The sequence below is a fragment of the Myotis myotis genome, unplaced genomic scaffold (assembly GCF_014108235.1).
Source record: "Myotis myotis isolate mMyoMyo1 unplaced genomic scaffold, mMyoMyo1.p scaffold_m19_p_1, whole genome shotgun sequence".
Classification (NCBI taxonomy): domain Eukaryota; kingdom Metazoa; phylum Chordata; class Mammalia; order Chiroptera; family Vespertilionidae; genus Myotis; species Myotis myotis.
In genome coordinates, this window is record NW_023416313.1 from 160,386,555 (window position 1) to 160,408,511 (window position 21,957).

Here is a 21,957-nt window from a genome sequence, read left to right on the forward strand (position 1 = left end):
AGCCCCAGGGTTCTCCTGGTGTCTCGGGAACCAGAGAATGAAGAGGTAGGGGTGGAAGAGGCAACCACTGCCCCTCTCCTCCCCATCATCTTCCACCCACTCAAACTGGAGCAGCTCCATTTTTTTTAAATCTGAGGAATTGCTGTTTATTTCTGTTTGTCTTGTTACTACTAATATTCTCTCATTTTTTTAAAGTTCTTTATTGTTGAAAGTATTATATATGTCTCTCCCCCTCCCCACCCCCCCGCCCCATTGACCTCTCCTGCCTCCCAGCACAGCCCTCACCCCCCTACCGTCTGTGTGCATTGGTTATGCTCATATGCATGCATACAAGTCTTTTGGTTGATCGCTCCCCTCCCCCCCATCCCTGCCTTCCCTCTGAGGTTTGACTGTCTGTTCGATGCTTCTCTGTCTCTGAATCTTTTTGTTCATCAGTTTATGTTGTTCATTATATTCCACAAATGAGTGAGATCATGTGATACTTATCTTTCTCCTCCATTTTTCTTATCTGCTTTGCATGTTGTATAAAATGTGCTTGGGAAGGGAAAGAAAGCTTTCTTTCTTTCTTTCTTTCTTTCTTTCTTTCTTTCTTCCTTTCTTTTCTTTTCCTTCTCCTTCTCCTCTTTTGTTTTTTAACCTAAAGCTTGGAAACTTGGGCACCAGATGGCAGCCAGGGTCCCCAAGTTCCCAAAGCACTCTGCTGTAGAATCAGAGTGGGGGTCCTGCAGATCAGCTGGGGCCACAGGCCACCCTCCCAAGAGAATCAGCCAGTACAGACAAGGCCAACTGAGCCCTTAGAGGCCCAGGTGCTGATCCCAGGCCTAGCAGCTCCTACCAAGTGACCGCCCATGGTCACCCAAGCTTGTGAAGGCCGCGGAACCCGTGTGGGATGGTAAACACATAGGTAGGCCAAATGACTCTTGGGCCTCCCTTGAAAGGCAAACAGGATACCTATGGTAACTGGGCCCAGAGATCTGGGCACCACAGGACTGACTACCCTGGAAGTAGAGGAAGTTGCAGACTCACAGAAGAGCCAGTCTAAACTCATTGTCGCAGGGGCCCGAGGGGAACGGGCTCCTACTTTTGGCCAGAGAGGAAGAGCAGAGGCCTGACATTAATCCTAGACTTGCTTCCTGGGAACCCGGCTCCTCCACACCAAACCCGGGGGGCAGTGCTCAGACTTCCGACGTTGAAGCTTTGCTCTCCTTCTCAGTCATGGGGACACTAACTCTTTAGAAATGTCAGCTACCACTTATTGATGCAACTCCCATTTAAGGAATAGCACAGAAGAGGGCCAGAGGTTAAACCCCATCCTGCCTGAGCCCAAAGCCGACGCCCTCAGTCTCTACCTGCCTTGCTTCATCCTGAGGACGGGTTACACGGTGGGCTGCCAAAGTGGGCAGGAGGGGGTGGGACTCATCAAGAGCTGTGAGTGCCTCACGTCCAAATCCCCACGGCCTCGCATATTCCTGGCATGCAGGAGGGACTTGATTTGTAGAAAGACTGAGGGAGGGAATGAATGAATGTCGTAGATGTGATTTGGACCATCCTAGGTTGGTCTAACTGTCTGGGTTTTCTGGAAGAGGGGACCTACTAGAAAATAATTTACTGTTTCCCCTCCTCCTGGAAAATTTTGATTTGAAATCAGAACTATTAAGACACATTTGGGAGTGGGGCAGGTAGCTGCAGGCCTGAATAGACGTGAGGTGGGAAGCTCTGCTTTGGGGCCAAGCCAAAGTTGGTCCTCCCTGGGGCCTGCGCAGCCCGAAGGATCCAAGTGTTAGCTGAGCTCACCCCGATACCCAGGACCACAGCACCCCACGGTCCCACTCCTCCAGCATGTCCCACATGGCTTCCACAACAGCTGGGTCTCAGCACAGGTGGGTTCTCTTCTTGGGCACATATTGCTCAGGTGGTTGGCTCTCAGCGCAGGAGGGAACCTCACTGGGCCCATCCTCTGGGTGGTGACCTTGAGAAGGAGCCCGCAGACCTCCAGCAGCTGGAGTATCACTGAGTGAGGGTCCCAGCTGCTCTGAAATCCATGCTGAGTGTGTGCTGAGGCGACGCTTCCCATGGGTGGCTCCCAGCCCATTACTGACATGGGGGACAGGGCTATTGAGGCAGGCCCACTCTGGGGGTGTCGGGCTCCTCTGACAGCCTACTGGGCTGTAGGACTCTCAAAGTCTTGCTGAACCTTCTAAATCACACAAAGCTATTTCGGATGCGTCCACCCAGCCTTTCTTCTCTCTCCTCCACTAGGGGTCAGACTTGCGTCGCAGTGTGATGGCTCGCCAGCCTTTCCCAGCTGCTCCCTATTGTCTCTCACAGGCGTCTTGGTTTGGCTCTCAGAGGATAAAGCTACCTCTCTGCAGGTTGCATCGAAGCCACCCCCGATCAGGGGGTCTAAGTCATACTCTAAAGGGAGGTGGGAAGACAGTCCCACCATCTTCCTCCATCACACATTCGGGCACCTCACACCTATGACATGCAAGGATGCACCTGCAGGTCCAACCTAACTCCCTCCTGCTGCGATATAAGTCCAGACGCCCCGGTGAAGGAATAGAGCCGGGCGTCAGCCAAGGTGGGGTGCGGCCCAGGAGAAGCTGGTACCTACCTCATCCCCCAGACAGGCCTCGATCAGCAGTCCCCAGAAGTCTGTGAAGTTGACCTTGTAGCCTTCCTGGCTGCGCTGCCGGAGCTCCTCCCGGAATTTGCGGAGCTGGTCCGGGAACAGGGCGGGCATCTTGTCCTTGACCACGTGCCTCCGGGCCTCAAGGATGGCAGTCTCCAGGTTTTTGGAGGACCAGTCAGGGTCACGGTACAAGGTGGCCATGGTCCTGGAGAAAGACAGGCATGGCTGATAGAGCTGAGCCAGCCCTGGCCCTGTCAACCCCAGGCCCTGGCAGGAGAGAAGGCGGCAGCTCAGGGAAAACCCCAACCTGCCTGGAGAGGAGCCTGGAGGAAAGGGAGTGAACATGGTTGCGTACAGTCGCAGTGCTACCATTTCTGGGTTGCCTACTGTGTGCCAGGTAGCATGTTGCTTCAGAGGGAGGACTCAGGACCCAGATCTTCCTGTTCTAATCCAGACCCTACCACTCACTAGCTATGTCATCTGGGGCAACTAACTCCACCTCTCTTCACCTCAGTTTCCCCATCTGTGGAAAGGGGAGAGTTATGATAATTGTACTCATCTCACAAGGTTATTGTGAAGATTACATCAGTTAATGCCATGTAGTGTGGTTAGAATGGCACCCGGCACAGAGTAAGTCCTGGGCCCTGGTGTGGTGGAGCCATCGTCGGAACCAGGCTCGGCTGATTCCACATCCCGGGCTGTTTCCACTCTGCCACACTAGTACTTCCCATAATTATGAGGCTGGCTAAAGGTTTGTTCCCCCTTCTTCGTAACTTACACGTGGGCCGTGGAGGGGGAGAAAAATAAAGATGGGGGTCCCCCTAGTCCTGGGTCTTTGTCCCTGTCTGCCTCGTCTTGGCTGGGACCCAGCTTTCTGCCTATGTCAGCACAGCACCGGGACCCCTCACAGTGGCCCTTGTCTGCAGCTGCGGGGTTGTCTGAAAGTGGCCTCATCCTTCACAGCACTTGTTTCTAATCAGGGAAGGCGGAGGTCAGTCAGGAGATTTCTTCAACTAAAAGCACCCTGCTCTCTACAAGGTTCACTCAATTACTTTAAAAAAACTTTCAAAGCCGTTTCAAATAACTGGTTTTTAAAAGAATCCTTTCCAGTGCTTTCCTGGGCCAGGTACCCCCTCCCCCCCGCCCCCCATAGAAGCAGGTTCCGTCCTTAACCTACTACCTAGGGGCAGCCATTTGACAGGGAGCCTAAGCACCTGGGCCCTGGACTCTGACAGCCTGGGTTCCGATCCCAGCTGTACCACTCATTAGCTGAGAGGCTCAGGGCAGTTCCTTTGTTTCTCCAGCTAAACAGTGAGCAGAGTGACATCTCCCTCATGGTTTTCTGATGAAGAAGAAATGAGAGGATCCATTGGAAACAGTCACCCCAGTGCTTGGCGCAGAGGCCACGCCGATAACTGTCAGCGGTTCCCTCTATGGCCCATCTGGGCTGCAGCCTCAGGGCCCCTCACGCCCAGGAACCCTTGGTTTTCCCAGGAAAGTTCACATCCACTCGCCCAAATGAAAGTCACCCACCCAGAGTGCCTCCAGGATGAGGGCCACAGACCTCGAAGGCGCAGAGGCCCACCAGCCCCAGACAGAATAAGACACAGGCCTGGCCGAGAGAGAGGCCTCAGGTGGTCACTGGGCTAGGGCTGCATTAGGCCTTTGGTGGCCCCCTTCACCATCAATTATTAAAAATGTTGTTTTAGGACTGTTGTATAAAGACAAATATAGGAATGTCTTTATACAAATATTTGATTCTATCTAGAAGTTCAATTTTTTCCTTCTGATCTGAAAAGAAAACATTTTTGTGGGCCCTACAAGGACCGTGGGACCCAGGCCTGGTGTCTCCTGTGGAAAGCCACCTCACGCTGGTCTCACCTGGGGGAGCCAAGTTCTCACTCTCCTTGCTGGGCAGCAGAGTGAGGAGGTGCGAGCCTGGGACACCTGCAGTGCAGAGGGAGTGGGCAGGGCGGGGTGGTGGGCTGGAGTGTGGGCAGCCAGGGCCAGCTGGGCCAGCTCCACGGCCCTGGGAGACTTGATACCCACTCCCTCAGGAGAGAGGGCAGCTGTCTCTCCCCAGCAGGACGGGATCAGTGGTACCAGGAGTTCACTCCTGGTTGGCCACCATGCCCCCGGGTCTCCACACGGCCCCAGGGTAACAGTACCGTCAGTAACGACCAACGTGTATGATGTGTATAGTGTCTCTTGTGTACCCAGGACAGGGAGAGCCTCTCCAACAACCCCATAAGGTCGGTACTACTATTATCCCCACTTTCTAGATGTGGAAACTGAGACTCAGAGAGGCTGAGCTCACGCAGCTGTAAGTGGGAGAGCGGCCCAGGCTTCATGAGTCCCTCCTACATGGGACCCGGGGGCTTCACCAGAGACCCCAGGCTGGCCCTTCAGCTGTTCGTTCTGGGCTCCACCCGACAGCAGCCCCCAGTTTCTTACCAGGTGGCCCCTGACAGGCCAGTGATGTAGCTGGCACAGTTCAGGAGGTTCAGCTTCTGCAGCCCCAGCAGGTGGCCATACATGGCGGTCATGGATCTTGTTCCACCCCCTGTGGCCATGATGGCTATGAGCGGCACCTAGGGGCATAGGGAGGCAGACTGTTCAGGCAACGCTGGCTGGAGAAGCCTGGCAGTGACAGGCAGGAGCTGAGAAGAACAGTGGAGGAGGGAGAGCCGGCACACAGAGCAGAGAGTGCGGCACTGAGTGACTTGAAAATTGTCTTTCACAGAGTGGCTGGCCAGCCAGGTGGTCTAGAATTAGACCTTAGCTCAAACCCAATAGTTGGTGTCAGTAAAGGGCTCCAAAGCCTCACACGGGCTTAGTGAATCAGGTCTTGTCTGGAAGAGTCCTAAGCACTGTTAGTCTAACCCTGAGTTAACAGATACTGAAACAGAGGTACAGGGGGCTAGGCGGCTTGCTCAATAACCCAGCTTGTACACGATTCCGTAATGGTTGCAAATTGATGATCTCCTATAGAAGGATTTGATGTGAGGGCATCAGCCTGGTGCATGGTATACACCTAATATATGTACCGTATGTGTAAGAGCAGAAGGAAGTGAATTTCTGACGTGCGATGGGTCAGGGTTGTCACCTCTGGGTTGACGCAGGTTTACTACATATGCCCTGGTGTGCTTCCCTAACGATGGGAGGAGGGGGCTGTCTGCCAAGACTTCCCTGTTTTCATTTGAGGGGAGACTGAAATCCTTCTGTTGGCTAAGCCCTGGCACAGCCCTCCTCAGGCCCGAGGTCTCCATTCACGTCTATGGTCAGCTTCAGAAGGAGACTCACGGAAGGCTGCCCTGCTGCAGAGGGGACTGTGACCTCAGTCCTACCCGCGAGGTGACAGAGGGCTCCAACAAAGGCACCATTGTCTGCGCCATGGGAAGAAGCTAGCTATGGGAGTGGAAGCTGCTTTTCTCCAGCTTCCACGGCTGTTCTTTCTGGGTGTGTGTATATAGGTGCAAGCTTTGGGGAAGGGAGAATTGAAGAATGAAGGTCCCAGGGCCTTCTGAGTGGTGGTATGGGCTGTGGGAGGAGGAGTGTCACATGTTTTCCTGGCTGGGAGAGGAGGCCATTTGTCACCTCAGGATCTTTTAGTGTTCCTTCCTTTCTCTCTCCACTCTGATCTCCCCTCCCCTTGTGAACACAACTGAATCATACCAAACACAGCCCTTACCTGGAACTTAGCACCAAAAGTAACCAGGACGGGCAGCGCCGAGGTGGCCTGGGCAGGGAGGGCCCGGGGGGCAGACATCAAGGTGCAGTGTCGTTGGAAGGACAAGTTCAGAGCAGGCACTGAGCCCAGCCGGCTGACCTCTGCTTACCCACCTCATCCATCTGTAAGTCCTCCTCCAGCTGCAGCACCTGCTTCAGCGTCTCAGCCACCACCACATTCCGCTTCTGCAGGAACTCCAGTTCTTCCGGGCACAGGCTGTAGCCCAACCGCACGTCCAATGTCTGGGGGCTGTGGGGACAGAGGACCTTGGCTGAGCAGGCCTATAGGCTCCACCTCCATGGAGAAGACACGACTTTAGGGTCTCTGTTTTTTCATCTGTCACATGGGGCTAATTGTGCTTAACTTCTAGCACTGTCTTCAGGACTTAATGAGATAACAAATATAAAGCCCCCAAAGCCTTAGCTGGTGCATTGAAAGCAGGTATTCGACAAAATTAGGGACTCGGCCCTCTACCTCCTCAGCAAGATCTACAAAGTCCAGAAAGGCTTCCCCTGGCACCTTCTATAGACCGAGGCCAGACTTTGGGACAAGGGTCCCTGAGGTCCTTCTGGCACTCTCTCTGGACAAGGTTCTACAGTAAGAGCTCTTCTGAGCCAGAAAAACATGGCCCTGTTCTCATGGAGCTCACACTGTTCCTTAAGCTCCTCCTGTTCCTGGAATAATAACTGTCCTGTGTGTGTGTGTGCAGTTGACAAAAACCCTTCACTTCCCTGATCTCACTATGTCACCCCCCAGGTCTGCAAGACAGGTGGGGCAGGAGCTGCTGCAGCGTTACAATGCCTGCCCTCTTTGCATCTCATACCTGCCCTGAACAAGTCCAGCTCCTGGCCTGGCTTCCAAGACCCCACGTGATCTGTCCAACCTCACCTCCAGTTACTTCCTGGAAGGGTCCATCGGCTCTCCAAGCTCAGGAGCACTTTTGGTTCTGAGCCTTTGCACAGGTCCTTGCCTTCCCTGGATGCTTCCTTCCTCTTCCTACCTACACCCCTGCATCCTCCAAGGCCCAGCCCCTCAGTGACTCCAGGCAGATGGACCTTGACACTCTGAGATTTGAGTCACTAACAAGGTCACACCTCCTTGATGGCAGGGTCTGGGAGCTCTTCCATCACATTCTCCCATGGCTACCATGGGTCTGCAGACACAACTGTGAGGAAATAACTCTTTCCTCGACCTCAACAAGGAATGGATAATAGACCAATGATAATCATAACATCAGTTGATATTTGCTGAGTGTCCCACTTGCCAACAGATCAGTGGGTTCTCGACATGTGTTATCTATCTCACTGGATCCTCAAAGCAACCAACAATGGTCAGTACTCTTGGTATTGCTCCAATTTACAGAGGAGAAAAACTGAGACTTAAAATAACCTGTCTAGAGCACAGAGCTAATCAAATTGGAAATGGAAATTATGATCACTTGATTTTTGACAAGGGTTGGAAAATTCAATAAAAAGAGAACAATCTTGTCAACAAATAATGCTGAGACAACTGGATAGCCACATGCAAAAGAATAAAGCTGAGTCTCTATGTCACATTGTGTATAAAAACTAACTCAAAATAAATCATAGATCTAAATATGAGAGAGGCCATAAAGCTTTTGGAAGAAAACATGGGAGTAAATTTTCATGACTTTGGATTAAATACAACAACAAAAGAACACGCAATAAAAGAAAAAAAAATATAGATAAATTGAAAGTCACCAAAATTTAAAATGTCTGTGCTTCAGGTACAAGCCACAGTGATCAGACAAGAAGAAAACATAAAAGGCATCCAAATTGGAAAGGAGGAGTAAAACTTTCATTATTCACAGATGACATGATATTATACATAGAATACCCTAAAGACTCCACCAAAAAGTACTAGATTTAATAAATGAATTCAGCAATGTAGCAGTATAAAAATTAACACCCAGAAATCATTGGCTTTTCTTATACACCAATAATGAATTTTCAGAAAGAGAAACTAAACAAACAATCCCATTTACCATTGCAACAAAAAAATTAAGATATTAGGTAAAAGACTTGTACTTGGAAAACTACAAGACATTTTAAAAAAAGGAGATAGAGGAAGCTATAAACAAGTGGGAGACTATACCGTGTTCATGGATTGGTAGAATTAACATCATTAAAATGTCCATACCACCCAAAGCAATCTATAGATTCAATGCAATCCCTATTAAAATACCAATGGCATATTTCACAGGTCTAGAACAAAGATTCCAAAAATTTGTTTGGAACCAAAAAAGATCTCAGATAGCCACAGCAACCTTGAGAAAGAAGAACAAAGTTGGAGGGATCACAATACCAGATATCAAGTTATATACAAAGCCACTGTAATCAAAACAGTCTGGAACGGGCACAAGAACAGACATATAGACCAATGGAACAGAAGAGAGACCCTAGAAATCGACCCAAGCCATTATGCTCAATTAATATTTGACAAAGGAGTCAAGAGCATACAATGGAGTCAAGACAGTCTCTTCAATAAATGGTGTTGGAAAAATTGGACAGATACATGTAAAAAAAATGAAACTAGACCACCAACTTACACTATACACAAGTTAAATTCAAAATGGGTAAAAGACTTCAATGTAAGTCATGAAACCATAAAAATCCTAGAAGAAACCATAGGCAGCAAAATCTCAGACATCTCTCATAGCAATATGTGGATACATCTCCTAGGGCAAGGGAAACTAAGGAGAAAATAAACAAATGGGACTACATCAAAATAAAAAGCTTCTGGCCCAGCACACAGGGCTCAGTGACCTATGAACCAGGAGGTGATGATTTGATACCTAGTCAGGGCACATGCCTAGGTTGTGAGCTTGATCCCCAGTAGGGGGCATGTTGGAGGCAGCTGATAAATGATTGTCTCTCATCATTGATGTTTCTCTCTCTTTCTCTCCCTTCTTCTCTGAAAATCAATTAAAAATATATCTTTTTAAAAAACTTCTGCATAGCAAAAGAAACCATCAACAAAGTAGAAAGGGAGCCCACTGTATGGGAGAACATAGTTGTCAATGATATATCTGATAAATATCTAAAATATATAAGGAACTCATACAACTTAACAAAAAGAAGACAAACAATCCAATTAAAAAATGGACAAAGGACCTAAATAGATACTTCTCCAAAGTGGACATACAGATGGGGAGACATATGAAAAATGCTCAAAGTAACTCCACTCATAATCAGAGATGCAAATTAAAATGACAATGAGGTGTCACCTCACACCTGCCAGAATGGCTATCATCAGCAAATCAACAAATGACAAGTGCTGGTGAGGATGTGGAGAAAAGGGAACCCTAGTACACTGCTGGTGGGAATGCAGACTGGTGCAACCACTGTGGAAAACAGTATGGAGTTTCCTCAAAAAATAAATGTGGAACTGCCATTTGACCTAGTGATCCCACTTCTAGGAATATATCCTAAGAAACTTGAAACACTATTCAGAAAGAATGGATGCACCCCTATGTTCATAGCAGTACAATTTACAATAGCTAAGATCTGGAAACAGCCCAAGTGTCCATCAGAAGATGAGTTGATAAAAAAAAGCTGTGGCACATTTACACCATGGAATACTATGCAGAAGTAAAAAGAAGGATTTTTAATCCTTTGAGACAGCATGGAGGGACCTGGAGAGTGTTATGCTAAGCAAAATAAGCCAGTCAGAGAAAGCCAAGTATCACATGATCTCACTTATACATGAAATCTAGTGAACAAAATAAACTAATGAACAAAATAGATCCAGAGACACAGAAGCATGGAACAGACTGTCGAATCTCAGAGGGAAGATAGGGGTGGGTTGGTGGGAAGAGATCAACCAAAGAACTTACATGCATATATGCATTGCCCATGGACACAGACAATAGGGTAGTGAAGGCTTGGGTGGAGGGTGGGTTCAGGTTAGAAGGGGTGAATGCGGGAAAAGGGGGGACATATGTAATACTTTCAACAATAAAGATTTTTTTTAAAAGAATATAAAAAGATAACCACCAGAAAAAGAGAAAACATTTGCAAATCATATATCTGACAAGGGACTTGTATTCAGAATATACACAAAGGACTCTTACAACTTTAGATAGAAGGCAGATAAACCACTTTAAAAATGGGCAAAGGATTTGAATAGACATTTCTCCAAAGAACATGTACAAATAGCCAATAAGCTCATGAGAAGGTGTTTACCATCATTAGCCATCAGGGAAATGCAAATCAAAACCACGCCGAGATACCACTTCACACCCCTAGACTGAACAGATCAGAGGGACAGACAGAAAGAGGGTACTTTACCAGGGTGTAGACTTCATGTGTAATTCACAGTTCTCTCCCTGGGACATGAAACATGAAAAGCTTGTCAGTGATGACAATTCAGAGCCAAGTGATCCCAATCAAAGAAGTGTAGACTCACCACACTGTCCACTTCCTGACTTGCCTCAGCTCACATGTGTGCACACACACATACGCTCACATGCACACATGCATGCACACACATGCTCCATCCTCACACCCTCTTCCAGACTTGACCCTCCCTATCTTCCTTAATTTGGCCTCTGTACCCGCTCTTTGGCTCCACACTGCAGTCCAGCATTTCCTACCCCACCGGACTCCTCTATCCTGCCTGAGGGACCCCATGAGTCACCTTCCCCCAGGTGTCCCCAGGCTCTTCCCATCTTCCTGCCACAGAAGCTCCAGGCTAAGCTGCCCAGGCCCCTCCCCAGGCTCAAGCCCTCACCACAGGCAGAGTCACCGCCTGGCCATCGGCGAGGCAATCCAGGGGCTGGCTGACAGGGCTGTTCTTCCTGTGCGCACCGCAGCAGCAAACCTGGAAGGAGGAGTGGTTCTGTGAGTGGGGTGGGGGGCTCCTTTGGTGACCCTCTGCCCCAGTCCCCCCATGCCACTCCCTGACGCCGCCTTGTACCCCACAGCTCCATTGTCTTCTGGCCACGTCCGCTTGCATCTGGGACTGGAAATACTTGGGGTAGTGGAAGCAGGCGGGGTTTGGGCAGCAGGGCTCTATGTATTGCGGGATGCGCTGGGTGTGCTCGAAGGACTCCGTCACTGTTACCAGGAGGTCCTTCCCTGGAAGAGGAGACAAGAGGGCTGAGACCCCCAAAAGCCTCTCACTCCCCCCATCCTCACTTGGCCCAGTTAAAAGCACAGCTGGAGGTGCTCAGGACAGGGGTTTAGAACTACGTGGGGACACGGATTAAAATGCCCCAGAGAGTCTCATGCTGTAGGACAGGGCCAGCCCAAGGCTTGCATGTGATGCTGACAGATGAGGTCCCCAGAAGCCCCCTGAGGTGCCGAGTCCTCCGAGGTTCCGCTTCTCCTACTGCAGTGAAAGCAGCCCTCACCACACCCCCAGTCTGGGGGAGTGGCCTCTTCCTCCCTTCCTCACCCACATCTATGGGGCCATGCTGCTCCCCTCTCTTGGGACAGGGCTGGAAGTCCTTGCATGGGCATCATGGGTGGAGCCATGAACAGGAGAGTCTCGTGTCTATGGATCTCTTAGGTCCCTGCCAGCTACCAAATGCTAGGACTCTCTATGAATTGTCATCTCGCCAGAGGAAGGGGCACAGCCAGAGGGGCCCTGGGCACTGTTAGTGTCCGCCCACCCCGGTGCTGACCACCGCACCAGGTCCAGCAAAGCCCTGGCGTGGCAGGGGTATCGTGCAGGCCAGTGTGAGCAGTGCTGTGCCACTGACCCCTGACCCACGGTGCTCAGCAGGCCCGGGAGGCTCTGAGGGTTACGTTGGGGCCTGGAAGAGCATGCCCCTTAAAGAGGGGTGGGGGATGGGGAGACAGGGGCTCACAACCCCTGAGGGTGAGGCGGTACTGAGGCATCTCCCACCAAGCTCTTGGTTCCCCGGCTGAGCCCCGGGGCAGCTGGCAGGGGTGGAAAGCAGCCGTCCCCCCAGCAGGCAGAGGCAGTCAGAGGACCTACTTCTCCTGCTCTTCCTCTGTCTTCTGGATTCTGCGTGAACCTCCAGGCGGGAGACTTGTCGAGCCTGCAACAAAGAAGCGGGGGGCATCCCTAGCACAAGCCATCCCTGCTCTGTGCGACCTGGCCTGGGAAGCCTGGTCAGCTGGTCATTGCACTTTCTGAACCCAATCAACTCCTATCACCTTACTCAGAGCCTGAATATTTGAAAAGGAAGCTCTCCTGAGAATTCTAGGGCTCATTTCTGCCAGATAGAGGGTGGAACCCGAGGGAACCTTCCTCTTTGGGGCTTTGAAAGTGAGGAACTTCCAATGAAAGAGCCTTCTCAAGAGGCAGAGGCAGGTCAAATGCCTCCACCACAAACTCCCAAAGGCTGATTTTTGGGGGAGAGATTTTGACTCCTGGGATTTTAGATGCATCTAATTAAAATGGCTGTATCAACAGCTGAACTATGGAACCCTTTTTAATAATGAGCTTGTGCCTGTGGAGAGATGGGGGTTGGGAGGAAATGGAACCGAGACTGATTCTGGGAGAAGGCTGCTTCCCAGGGGGCTCTGGGACAGGGTCCCACTGGGCTCAGTGTTCGCTCCCACAGTCTGTTCCCCTGAGAGCAGCAGCCACTGTGGCCTCTGGAGTTACAGGAACCTGGAAGGACAGTTACCACCAGCACGCCGTTGGTGATGAGGGTCTCGGGTGGAGAGGGACTGAAAAACAAAATGAGAACTCCTTGTCAGTTATTATCAGTCCAAAGGTGACAAAGGCCGCAATAGGGTCAGTATGAGATAGCAGAGCCTCCCTGGTCCTAGTAAAAAATACTGGCTTAAGAAACCTTAGATGCACAGATTGTCAAGGAGAAAACTGGCATACATTTTCAATAGAATGTCCAGACAAAAATAGATTTACAGGTTAGAAGGAGTAGAAGAAGGCAGTCTGGGGATAGACAGGCTGCAGGAAGAGTCCAGACCACCAGCTAGAGCAGATGTAAATAGTTCTGGTAGAGAAACGCCCGTTTTCCGTTCTGTGTTTTATTTCACTTATGAGTGTAACAAACAGTTCTGACCCTGGCAGAAAGGGGCCTGGCGAACAAGAAATGTCCTTGTGCTATAGAGCCCAGAGCTTACATCTCCACGGCACCACTTAGCAGCCCACTTAAGCCCAAGGTGACTGTCTCCAGATCAACTCTAAGCACCAACTTTGACATGTTTCATTTTGCAGGCCGCTTTCTAATTCAGCCGAGGATACCCACCCTAAAACTCTGTCAAATCAAGACCTGGAGAAGAGAGCCCAGATTTTCTTTAATGTGAAACAGAGTTGATTTGAAGTTGTCATTCTGCTCTTGATGGGAAATGAAGCCCCTCAAATACTGCAATTCCTCACTTAACGTCCTCGAGGGGTTCTTGGAACTGCAGTGTCACAAAACCAGTTTTAACATAGGCCGATGGACATAAATAAGAGTAAATTTCTATATCAGCTCATCATTACAACGAAATGACAAATGACGTTGAGACATTATCGGAGGACTTGCTGTAGATCCAAGAGCCCCTAGCAGAGGACCCTCTGAGTGGAATGGGACAAGCCCTCTTGTTCTAGCTCATTCCTCTCATCCTCCCCATCCCTGGCTGGTCATAAATCCAGGGGGCGCAGCTCTGCCATGGTTACGAAGAGGGGAGCAGCCAGCTGCCCCATCACAAGGCACACTGCCGTCCTGGGCAGGCTTGTCCCCCTGGGCAGGGGACCTGCTGCCCTCCCTTACTGCCCCTCCCCTTCCTTCTCTCTCTATCCTCTTGTCCTTCCTACCTTTCAGCTCTGTGTCCCCAATTCCACTGAGGCCACAGCATAGTCAGAGCTCCAGGACCCTGGATCATTCTTCTCATTGAACATGATGAGAAATAGTCCACATGTTGGGTCAGAGCCTCCCCCTCACTTGGTTCCAGAGTAGACCATAGAGGGGGACAGGAGGCAGCCTATGCTCTAGGGCAGTGATGGCGAACCTATGACACGCATGTCAGAGGTGACACGCGAACTCATATTTTTGGTGGATTTTTCTTTGTTAAATGGCATTTAAATATATAAAATAAATATTAAAAATATAAATCTTTGTTTCACTATGGTTGCAAATATCAAAACATTTCTATATGTGACACGGCACCAGAGTTAAGTTAGGGTTTTTCAAAATGCTGACATGCCGAGCTCAAAAGGTTCGCCATCACTGCTCTAGGGCCTAGACCAAAGTTTGGGGGAGTTTGTTCGAACAGTTCTGGGTCAAGGAGGAGACCCCTTAGTCCTGACCTCTTTCTCTGCCTGGCCTCAGTAAGCCCTGATCACTATGGTGGCAGGAATTCTTCCAGAGGCCACTCTCAGGAAGGCAGGGGAGCTAAGGCAGGGGGCTGGCCAGAGTATTAGATCTTTAAAGCAATACTGGTGTCAGTACAACAGGATGAGTAGGAATGGGACCCAGGCACCTACAGTATTTAAAGGCTCTCAGTGATTCTAATACACAGTGAAGAGTCTGAGGTGAGTGCCAGGGGAGAGAGTGGAAGAGGGGAAGACAGCAAATGAAATACAACTGAAATGCAGCTAGGGGGTCAGGACTGTGGGCTACTCACCTCTCCTCCAACAGGAACTCCACCTCCAGCTCCTCCATGCCCTGTGGGGGAGGGAGGGAGGGCAGCTGTGAGGTGCGAGCTGCCCAAGGAGCCTCTGTGAACCTGCCCCATCCTTCCCACGAAGCTGTCCTGCTAACATGGAGTGGGGGCAGCTGCTCCTGGCTCTTGTCCTCTCTACCTTCTGCTGTCCCCAAGTCTTTAACACCAAGCACATTGCTGACCACGCAGGGGAGGGTCAGGGTACGGAGATGACCCCCAACCCCAGCATGAAACTCTTATACCCAGAACATTTCCCTTTCATCTTCTATCCCATTATTCTACTTCATAATGGTCTCCTGCCTTCCCCAACGGCTGTGCCAGGGGAAAGGGAAAGCTGTGATATGGCCCCCAGAAAGTTCAGCTCTGAAGGGTAGGGGCCCCATCCCTGCCGGTCAACAGTGGGCATTCAAGTATTTGTTGAATGAGTGAATCTATAACATTCGGGTCCTTTCCAGCTCAGACTTTCTCTGACTTGCAGATTTGCCCTCCTTACTCTCCTCTGTCCTGGTCCCCTGGGGCTCTCTCAGCAGCAGGACCCGAGGGAAAGAAAAGAGGAAAGGGAATCAACACTATTGCATCTCTGTTCTGTACTGTGACCAATGCTAGGTGCCTTAGCCACGTTTTCCCGGCTAAGTCTCACAGTCACCCTGTGCGGTAGGTACTAATATCAACCTAGTATGGACAAGGGAAAAGAACTCAGAGGAATTCAATAACTTCCACAAGGTCATAAAGCTAGTAAGCAATAGTGCTGGGATTTGGATCAGCAGTTATCTTTCTCTGACTTGGCCGTTACACAGAGAGGAATCCATGGAAAAGCATCATGGGAATGACCAGCTGCACCTCTGGAAGCAGGAGACTGAGGGGCTTGGCAGCTGTACCGACCTCTGGGTTGAGTGGGAACTTCACATGGGTTTTCTTCCTGAAGCAGAGCTTGGTGAGGTCATAGAGAACTGTCAGGAGATGGTCATCTGGTGTCACTGCATCTTCATCGCAGACACTCAGCTCTAGCACATTCTAGGGGAGAACGCAGGGTCCAAGTCTGGTTACAGTGATTGCACTGACCCATTGACCCATTCTCAGGACAAGGGGCCTGACCTCAGTCCTAGCCAGGAGGTGGGTCTGAGGGACAGGGGCCAGCACGAAGGTCCCTGCTTGGAAGTGAGACACATTTGTAGGGAAATGAATTTAAAGAGGAAAGCGTCTACTCCAACCTTTCAAACTCTCTCTAAAACCTTCCTGCCCCTCTGCTCTGACTCCCCTGTTGGAGGATTTTGCAAGCTTGGCAGGGGCCTGTGAAGTGGGAGGGATTTCATTTTACCTGGAAGAAGAACAGAAGGGCAGAGCAAGCAAGACTCCTGCCAGGATATGGAATGTATTCAGCACCAGGGCCTCAGGAGCTGAAGACAGCCCCTGTGGTGTTAGAAAACCCAGATGAGGGAAGCTAGCATGTTAACATCCAGGGAGTGTTGTGCCAAAGATCATAGGCATTCCTATGCTTGATGGGGTTGGGGTGAGGTGTTGGAACTCCATTCTTTGGCTCACCAGCTCCTAATGAGATCTCATGGAGGGCCCCAAGGCAGCATGTCAAGAGTTGAGCACCTACCCCATCATCTGACTGAACTCTGAGGTCAATGGTCTCAGGTAACATGGATTAGCTCCCGAGGCCTCTTTTTCTAAGGATCCTGGGAGATGTGGGCAGGAACTGGGTTTGCCTCTTTGGTCCCTGTTTGGTGGACATGAGGTGGTTCTGGGGGTTTGCAACTGAATGAGATCTGTGACCTTGTAATTACTAGAAACCCAAGTATGTCCAGAACCAACCCAGTAGCCCCCTAGATCTTTAGACAAAGGAAGCCCAAATTCTAATTTCAAGATGGCCAATTGAGCCCACACAGAAATCTCCTCCTTTTGCCAAAACCACATATATGATAGATATGTTTAAAACAATAAATATAAAAAGTACTTGTCATGAACCAGAAATGCCTAAACTGTGAAAGCAGGAAGCTGGCTAGAGCTCCCAGGTTTCAAGTGTTCAGATGGGTGATGCCTCCATGAAGAGGCGGAGTTTCTCATAAGGAGCCCTCCGCCAAGGCTGCCATGACTCAGGGCGCTCAAGGGAGAATTCTTCCGCAAGGAGACGGGAACTCTACGTGGGGTCACCATATATCTGAATAGGACCAACACCATGAAATAAATCAACAAATGTAAGCACACACCCACCCAAGGAACTAGAAAGAATAAAGCAATCTAAAAAAAAATTATGATAAAGAAGGCCTTCTGGATGGAATTAGACTGACCTTGGGCCTAATGACTAGAATGGCTTTTCTCTTTGTGTATTCTCCTGCTTGCAGTATGTTCTGGAAAGTACTAGAAACACACTCTAGTTGGGGACAGGAGACACCCAGTTCCAGACACAATTAGGTAGAAGGACAAGAGAGACAAGAAAGAGGTGGAAAGATAAGCAGACTCAGAGAAGGACAAATATGAGACAGGATGAAAGGAATGGGTGAGCAGGAAGACAAGTCAATAGGAGGACAGAAGTAGGCAGAAAGAAAGATAAATGGGCATAAGAAGGACACATAAGCAACGAGAAGGATAAGCAGGCAAAGAGGGGAGTAGAAATGCAGGCAGGGCAGACAGGTGCAGTCCTTCACATCTCACCTTCACTTGGCTCTGGATCTGGAAGTTGAAGCTTTCATTCCACTCCGGGTTTGGGCAGTTGGAGATGGTCCTAGTCCTCAGCTTCTTGTGAGAGGCGGTAGGCAGCCAGAGGCTCACATAGCAGTCTGTCTGGCTCACTGTCCAATGAAGACAAGGGTGAGAGGGAGGGGTGAGGTGCCAACCCAGGTCCAGAGAAGAGAGTGCAGAGTCAGAAGGGAACTTCAGGCAAGTCACTTCCAGAGCAAGAAGGCCTTGTCTCAGCTTCAGGTCCTCTCCTAACTCATCAGTCTGACTCTGCAGAAGTTTTTGTTCCAGAACCCTAAGACAGTTACAAACTGCAGGCTAGACGTTTCACATAGGTGGACACAGGTCTCACTGACTGTTCTCATGGACACACACGGCCTCTGACTTTTGTCAGAAGCACCCTGGCTCTCTGGTTTGGGACAAGGCATGGCTGCACGGTTTTCTCTCTGCTAGGGAAAGATCTGGAGGACCAGCCCCAAAAGGTCCAGTTTACCTCTTGCATTAACCCAGGGCCCCAGGGGAACCAAAGTAGGGCTCAGCTCTTCCTCTGGGCTGAGGAGAAGCAGGGATTAGAAGGGGCATAGTCTATTGTGAGTCAGCCCAGAGGACCACAGTGGGAAAGGGCTTGGGGGGAACAACTATTCAGCAGGATCCAGGAGCAGGGACCACCATCTACATACAACTACATGTCTCAACTGCCCCTGCTGGGCTCTTCATACCTACACTTGTCTTCCAGCATGAGGTGTGTGACCCAAGAAACCATCACATGGAGCCACATACTTTTTCCCCCATTTGAAATGAACAACCCAAGTGTGTTGATGCTGGATGTGCTCTGAAGAAGGGACAAGAGCTGTGATCCCAATAAGCCCTCCCAAAGTGGAAGAAGGCCTCCCAGGTCTTTTGGCTGGAGCACCAGAAGGCATAGGGTGAAAAACAGCAACCCAGCCTGGTTCTCTCTTTCCATTCTACCTGGGAGGAGGGAGAAAGAGGTGCCATGGGTGCCCTTGTTACTCTCCCGGCAGCCTGCTGGGCTAATTCACAGGGTTCACACCAGATGCACAGAAAACGAGTAAAGGCAATAGCTTCCAGTGTCAGAGAGTCCTCTAGAGGTAAAGATGGTGTGGGCATGAGAGTTCTGTACTGATAAGACTGATCCAATTGTTATCAGTGATGTTCTGTGAGAATGGAACCAGAGGTGTGTATCCCCGGACTGACTTATTCCTACATTGCCACCACACTGAGGACTTTACCATAATTCTTCACCAGGGATTGCATCACAAGCACCCCTAGCTTCTGATTTTAGCCCCAATGTCTGGTTAACCTCTGAGGGCTTACTACTCAGTGAATTGGAATTTGCAGCCCTCCTGCCATTGAATTAGGGTGAGTTGACACTGTCCTTTATATGTCATACTCATCATTTAATTCAGACACAAAGAATGACCAAAACCCAAACAGAATAAAAAAAAAAAATGACCCCCAACTCCCCTCTGTGGCCAATCTGCTGCTTACTCCTCATCGCCAACTCTGGTGTCCAGGCCAGACACCAAGGACTGTCCTTGACTCTTGCATTGAATCGATTTAACTCCTTTGATTTCTCCAGCCCATCTACATCTCCTTCCTGGCACTGCCACTGCCTTGGTGCAGGCCACCTTCATCTCTGCTGCCTCTTCCCCACTAGGTACCTGTCTTCTGTCTTCTGATCTTCCGATCTGTCTCCGATCTTCTCTCTCAAGAGAAACCAGAGGGGTCTTTGTAGATCAGACCATGTCACTCCCCACCTGCCCTCAGGATGGAGTCCCAACCACTCAACAGGGCTGCCCTGCCAACTTGCCCAGCTTCAGCCTCATTTATCCACCCTCCCTACAACTCAGCCTGTGCCCTGCCCCCAAACACACACACATACACATGCACACACACACATATGTATGTACACACAGAGGTGCTCATACTTGCATTTGAGACTCTAACAAAACCCAATCACTTGTAGGTCTCACAAGGTGCCATACCGTTTTGTCATTCCTTCTGCCTAGAATTCCCTTCCCTTGGCTAGTCCCTTTGGGTTTCAGAAGGAAACTCCTCTGGAAACCTTCCCTGAGCCCCCACGCCTGGGCCAGGTGCCCTCTTCACCTGGAGCCCCCTGCTCTTCCCCTGGCAGAGCACTGGCTAACACTGCACCCAGAACACTGGCAGGCCCGGAAGACCATGTGTCAGCGCTTACGAGATATTCGCTGAGTAAATGAATGCATGCAAAAGCCCAACTTCCTGCTATTGGGCTATCCCAGTACCCCAGATTTCCAGGCTGAGTCACCGCAGACAAGCATGAAAGCTGCCGTGCCTAATCCCTCTGCCCACAGGGAGCCTCCCTGGGATCTACTCAGCCCTCCAGGGCCCCTCCCAAAGCTTTTTCTGGATACTGGCCCTCCTCTTGGGCCTGTAGCCTTCTCCTTGGTCTGCCTTCTGTACGCTAGAAGCCTACAGGCAGCAACCCCACCAACTGCACACTCATTTGCTTAGCATGACATAATGGACCCTGTAAAGCCCCCTTTCCCCCTAAAATCCCTTTGCTATCTCAGTCCATGCCTAAAATTCTCCCGTTAACCCATTAAATAAAATCTCAGCACTTTTGGCTTGGAAGAGACAGGGCTGATCAGACACCCACACTTCAAGCGTTAATTTGTTTTTCAGTCCTTGTGCAGGGAGCAGTTCCCACCCCAACAAGGTGGGAAGGAGGAGAATGCAACCCAAAGAAGAGGTAATCGGGGAGGGAGGGGCGATGGAGGAAATCCGGTCCTGCCCAGATGGCAGGTATCATTAGCTGACTGTAAGGACAGGGACCATCATGTCTGCAATGGAGAATAATGGTTAAGCAACGGTGACCCAGTTCTGAGAATTCCAGGGACTACAGGGAATTTCCTAGGCATAGATTGGTTCTAATCCTCTGGGAGTGACAGAAGGCTTGCTCATCTGATGACATGTATCCTTTCCTGGAAGGTGGGTGGCAAAAGTGATGCAATGATCTCCAGAGATGCTGAGAACACTGTCTCGCTAATACCTCTGCAGATACCTGCCTCACATCCCTTGGGGTGCTGGTTTGCATTTTAATTTATTTTCCCAAGAGGAATAAAAACATTTTATAGCTAGGAAGCTTCTGGGCAGACTCCCTCCCAGTTCTGGCCAAGGTGTGAGCGGCACGCTCCCTGACAAGGTGGGGGTCATCGCTGAATCTCATCCCTCAATCTCATCCTTTTCAGGCTCCTTGAACTCTTGCAAATTTAGACACACATTAGAGGTGGAACCAGAGAGTAACGTGCTTTTGATACAGGCCAGAAGGGAACAATTTGGGGCCAGGGTAACCCAGGACCTGGAAGGCATCAGGATAGTCTCAAATCTCACCCGGCAAGGCAGCAACAGAGCCCAGCCATGGAGGCTAGACACAATGTCTCTGGGCTGGCACCCAGGCACCATGCATGCCCAGCCCTGCTCCTCAGGGGAAAGGAAGAAAAAATCAACAACTAAGGGTGCTCCAAGGGGCCAGGTACCCTCAAAAGGCAGCCTGTGTGCCCAGGCACCTGTGGGGGAGGGGGAGACGGGGTGGCGGAGCCAGACCTAGCTCCTTTCTCTGGCTGTCTCCTCCTCCATCCCCCTACCTCTGGCAGGGGTGTGACAGGGAGAAGACAGAAAGGCTCTGGGCACAGGTATAGGCAGGGCTGGGACAGACACACCCAGAGAGGAGTGGAGGCCGGTGTGCAGCTGCGGGCGTGGGAAAGCCGAGGCTGTCCTTGCGGGGAGGGGAATGAAGTGTGGCATGGGCAATAGAGGTGAAAGAGGCAGCCAGGCCCCAAGCCCGGGGACACTTCCAGACTCCTCGGATCACTCCTGGTGGGCTGGGAGGCCTTGAGAAGACCGAGGAGAAATCCCTGGCCCTTGGCTGGCCCTGTCCACAGAGCTAGGCCCAAGCTGGACTCTGGCTCCAACTGCTCCTGCTGGAATGGGCTCTGGACACTCACCATCCAGGGGACTTGGTCTGAATCCTGTCTGATCCCTTTGCTTTCTCTAGGGCTCCAGGGCCCTCCCTCCTCTACACTCAACCCTGCACAGCAGCAGCAGCGACAGGACAGCTTCCCAGCAAGTGTCTCAGCTCTGGCCCCCTGGGCTCCAGCACAATCTGCATAGGAGCCCTGGGAAGTCATGCAATTCCTCCTTCAAGAACTCGGGCGCCACATCGCTTAGATCCTGATCTCTCCTCTGCCTGGCTTCCTCCCACTCCACCAATGGCCCGGCCTCCTTCTCCTGGCTTGTCCCCTCTA

At 50.5% G+C, this 21,957-nt stretch overlaps 1 protein-coding gene across 5 annotated transcripts in view; it reads right to left on the minus strand.

Annotated features, from left to right (window-relative positions):
* PLA2G4E (phospholipase A2 group IVE) overlaps nucleotides 1–21,957 on the minus strand; it is a 38,574-nt gene that overhangs the window by 9,534 nt on the left and 7,083 nt on the right. For 3 of the 5 annotated variants that reach the window (XM_036298330.1, XM_036298322.1, XM_036298349.1), the window contains exons 3-13: nucleotides 17,627–17,763; nucleotides 15,851–15,982; nucleotides 14,930–14,970; nucleotides 12,985–13,027; nucleotides 12,327–12,390; nucleotides 11,301–11,461; nucleotides 11,115–11,204; nucleotides 10,673–10,710; nucleotides 6,476–6,611; nucleotides 5,087–5,223; nucleotides 2,615–2,837 (exon numbers count right to left, since the gene is read on the minus strand). In XM_036298330.1, coding sequence (XP_036154223.1) covers nucleotides 2,615–2,837; nucleotides 5,087–5,223; nucleotides 6,476–6,611; nucleotides 10,673–10,710; nucleotides 11,115–11,204; nucleotides 11,301–11,461; nucleotides 12,327–12,390; nucleotides 12,985–13,027; nucleotides 14,930–14,970; nucleotides 15,851–15,982; nucleotides 17,627–17,763 — 1,202 coding nt within the window. Of the gene's footprint in view, nucleotides 1–2,614; nucleotides 2,838–5,086; nucleotides 5,224–6,475; nucleotides 6,612–10,672; nucleotides 10,711–11,114; nucleotides 11,205–11,300; nucleotides 11,462–12,326; nucleotides 12,391–12,984; nucleotides 13,028–14,929; nucleotides 14,971–15,850; nucleotides 15,983–16,571; nucleotides 16,641–17,626; nucleotides 17,764–21,957 lie in introns of those variants that run through there. The other 2 variants (XM_036298359.1, XM_036298338.1) reach the window with 2 other exon arrangements.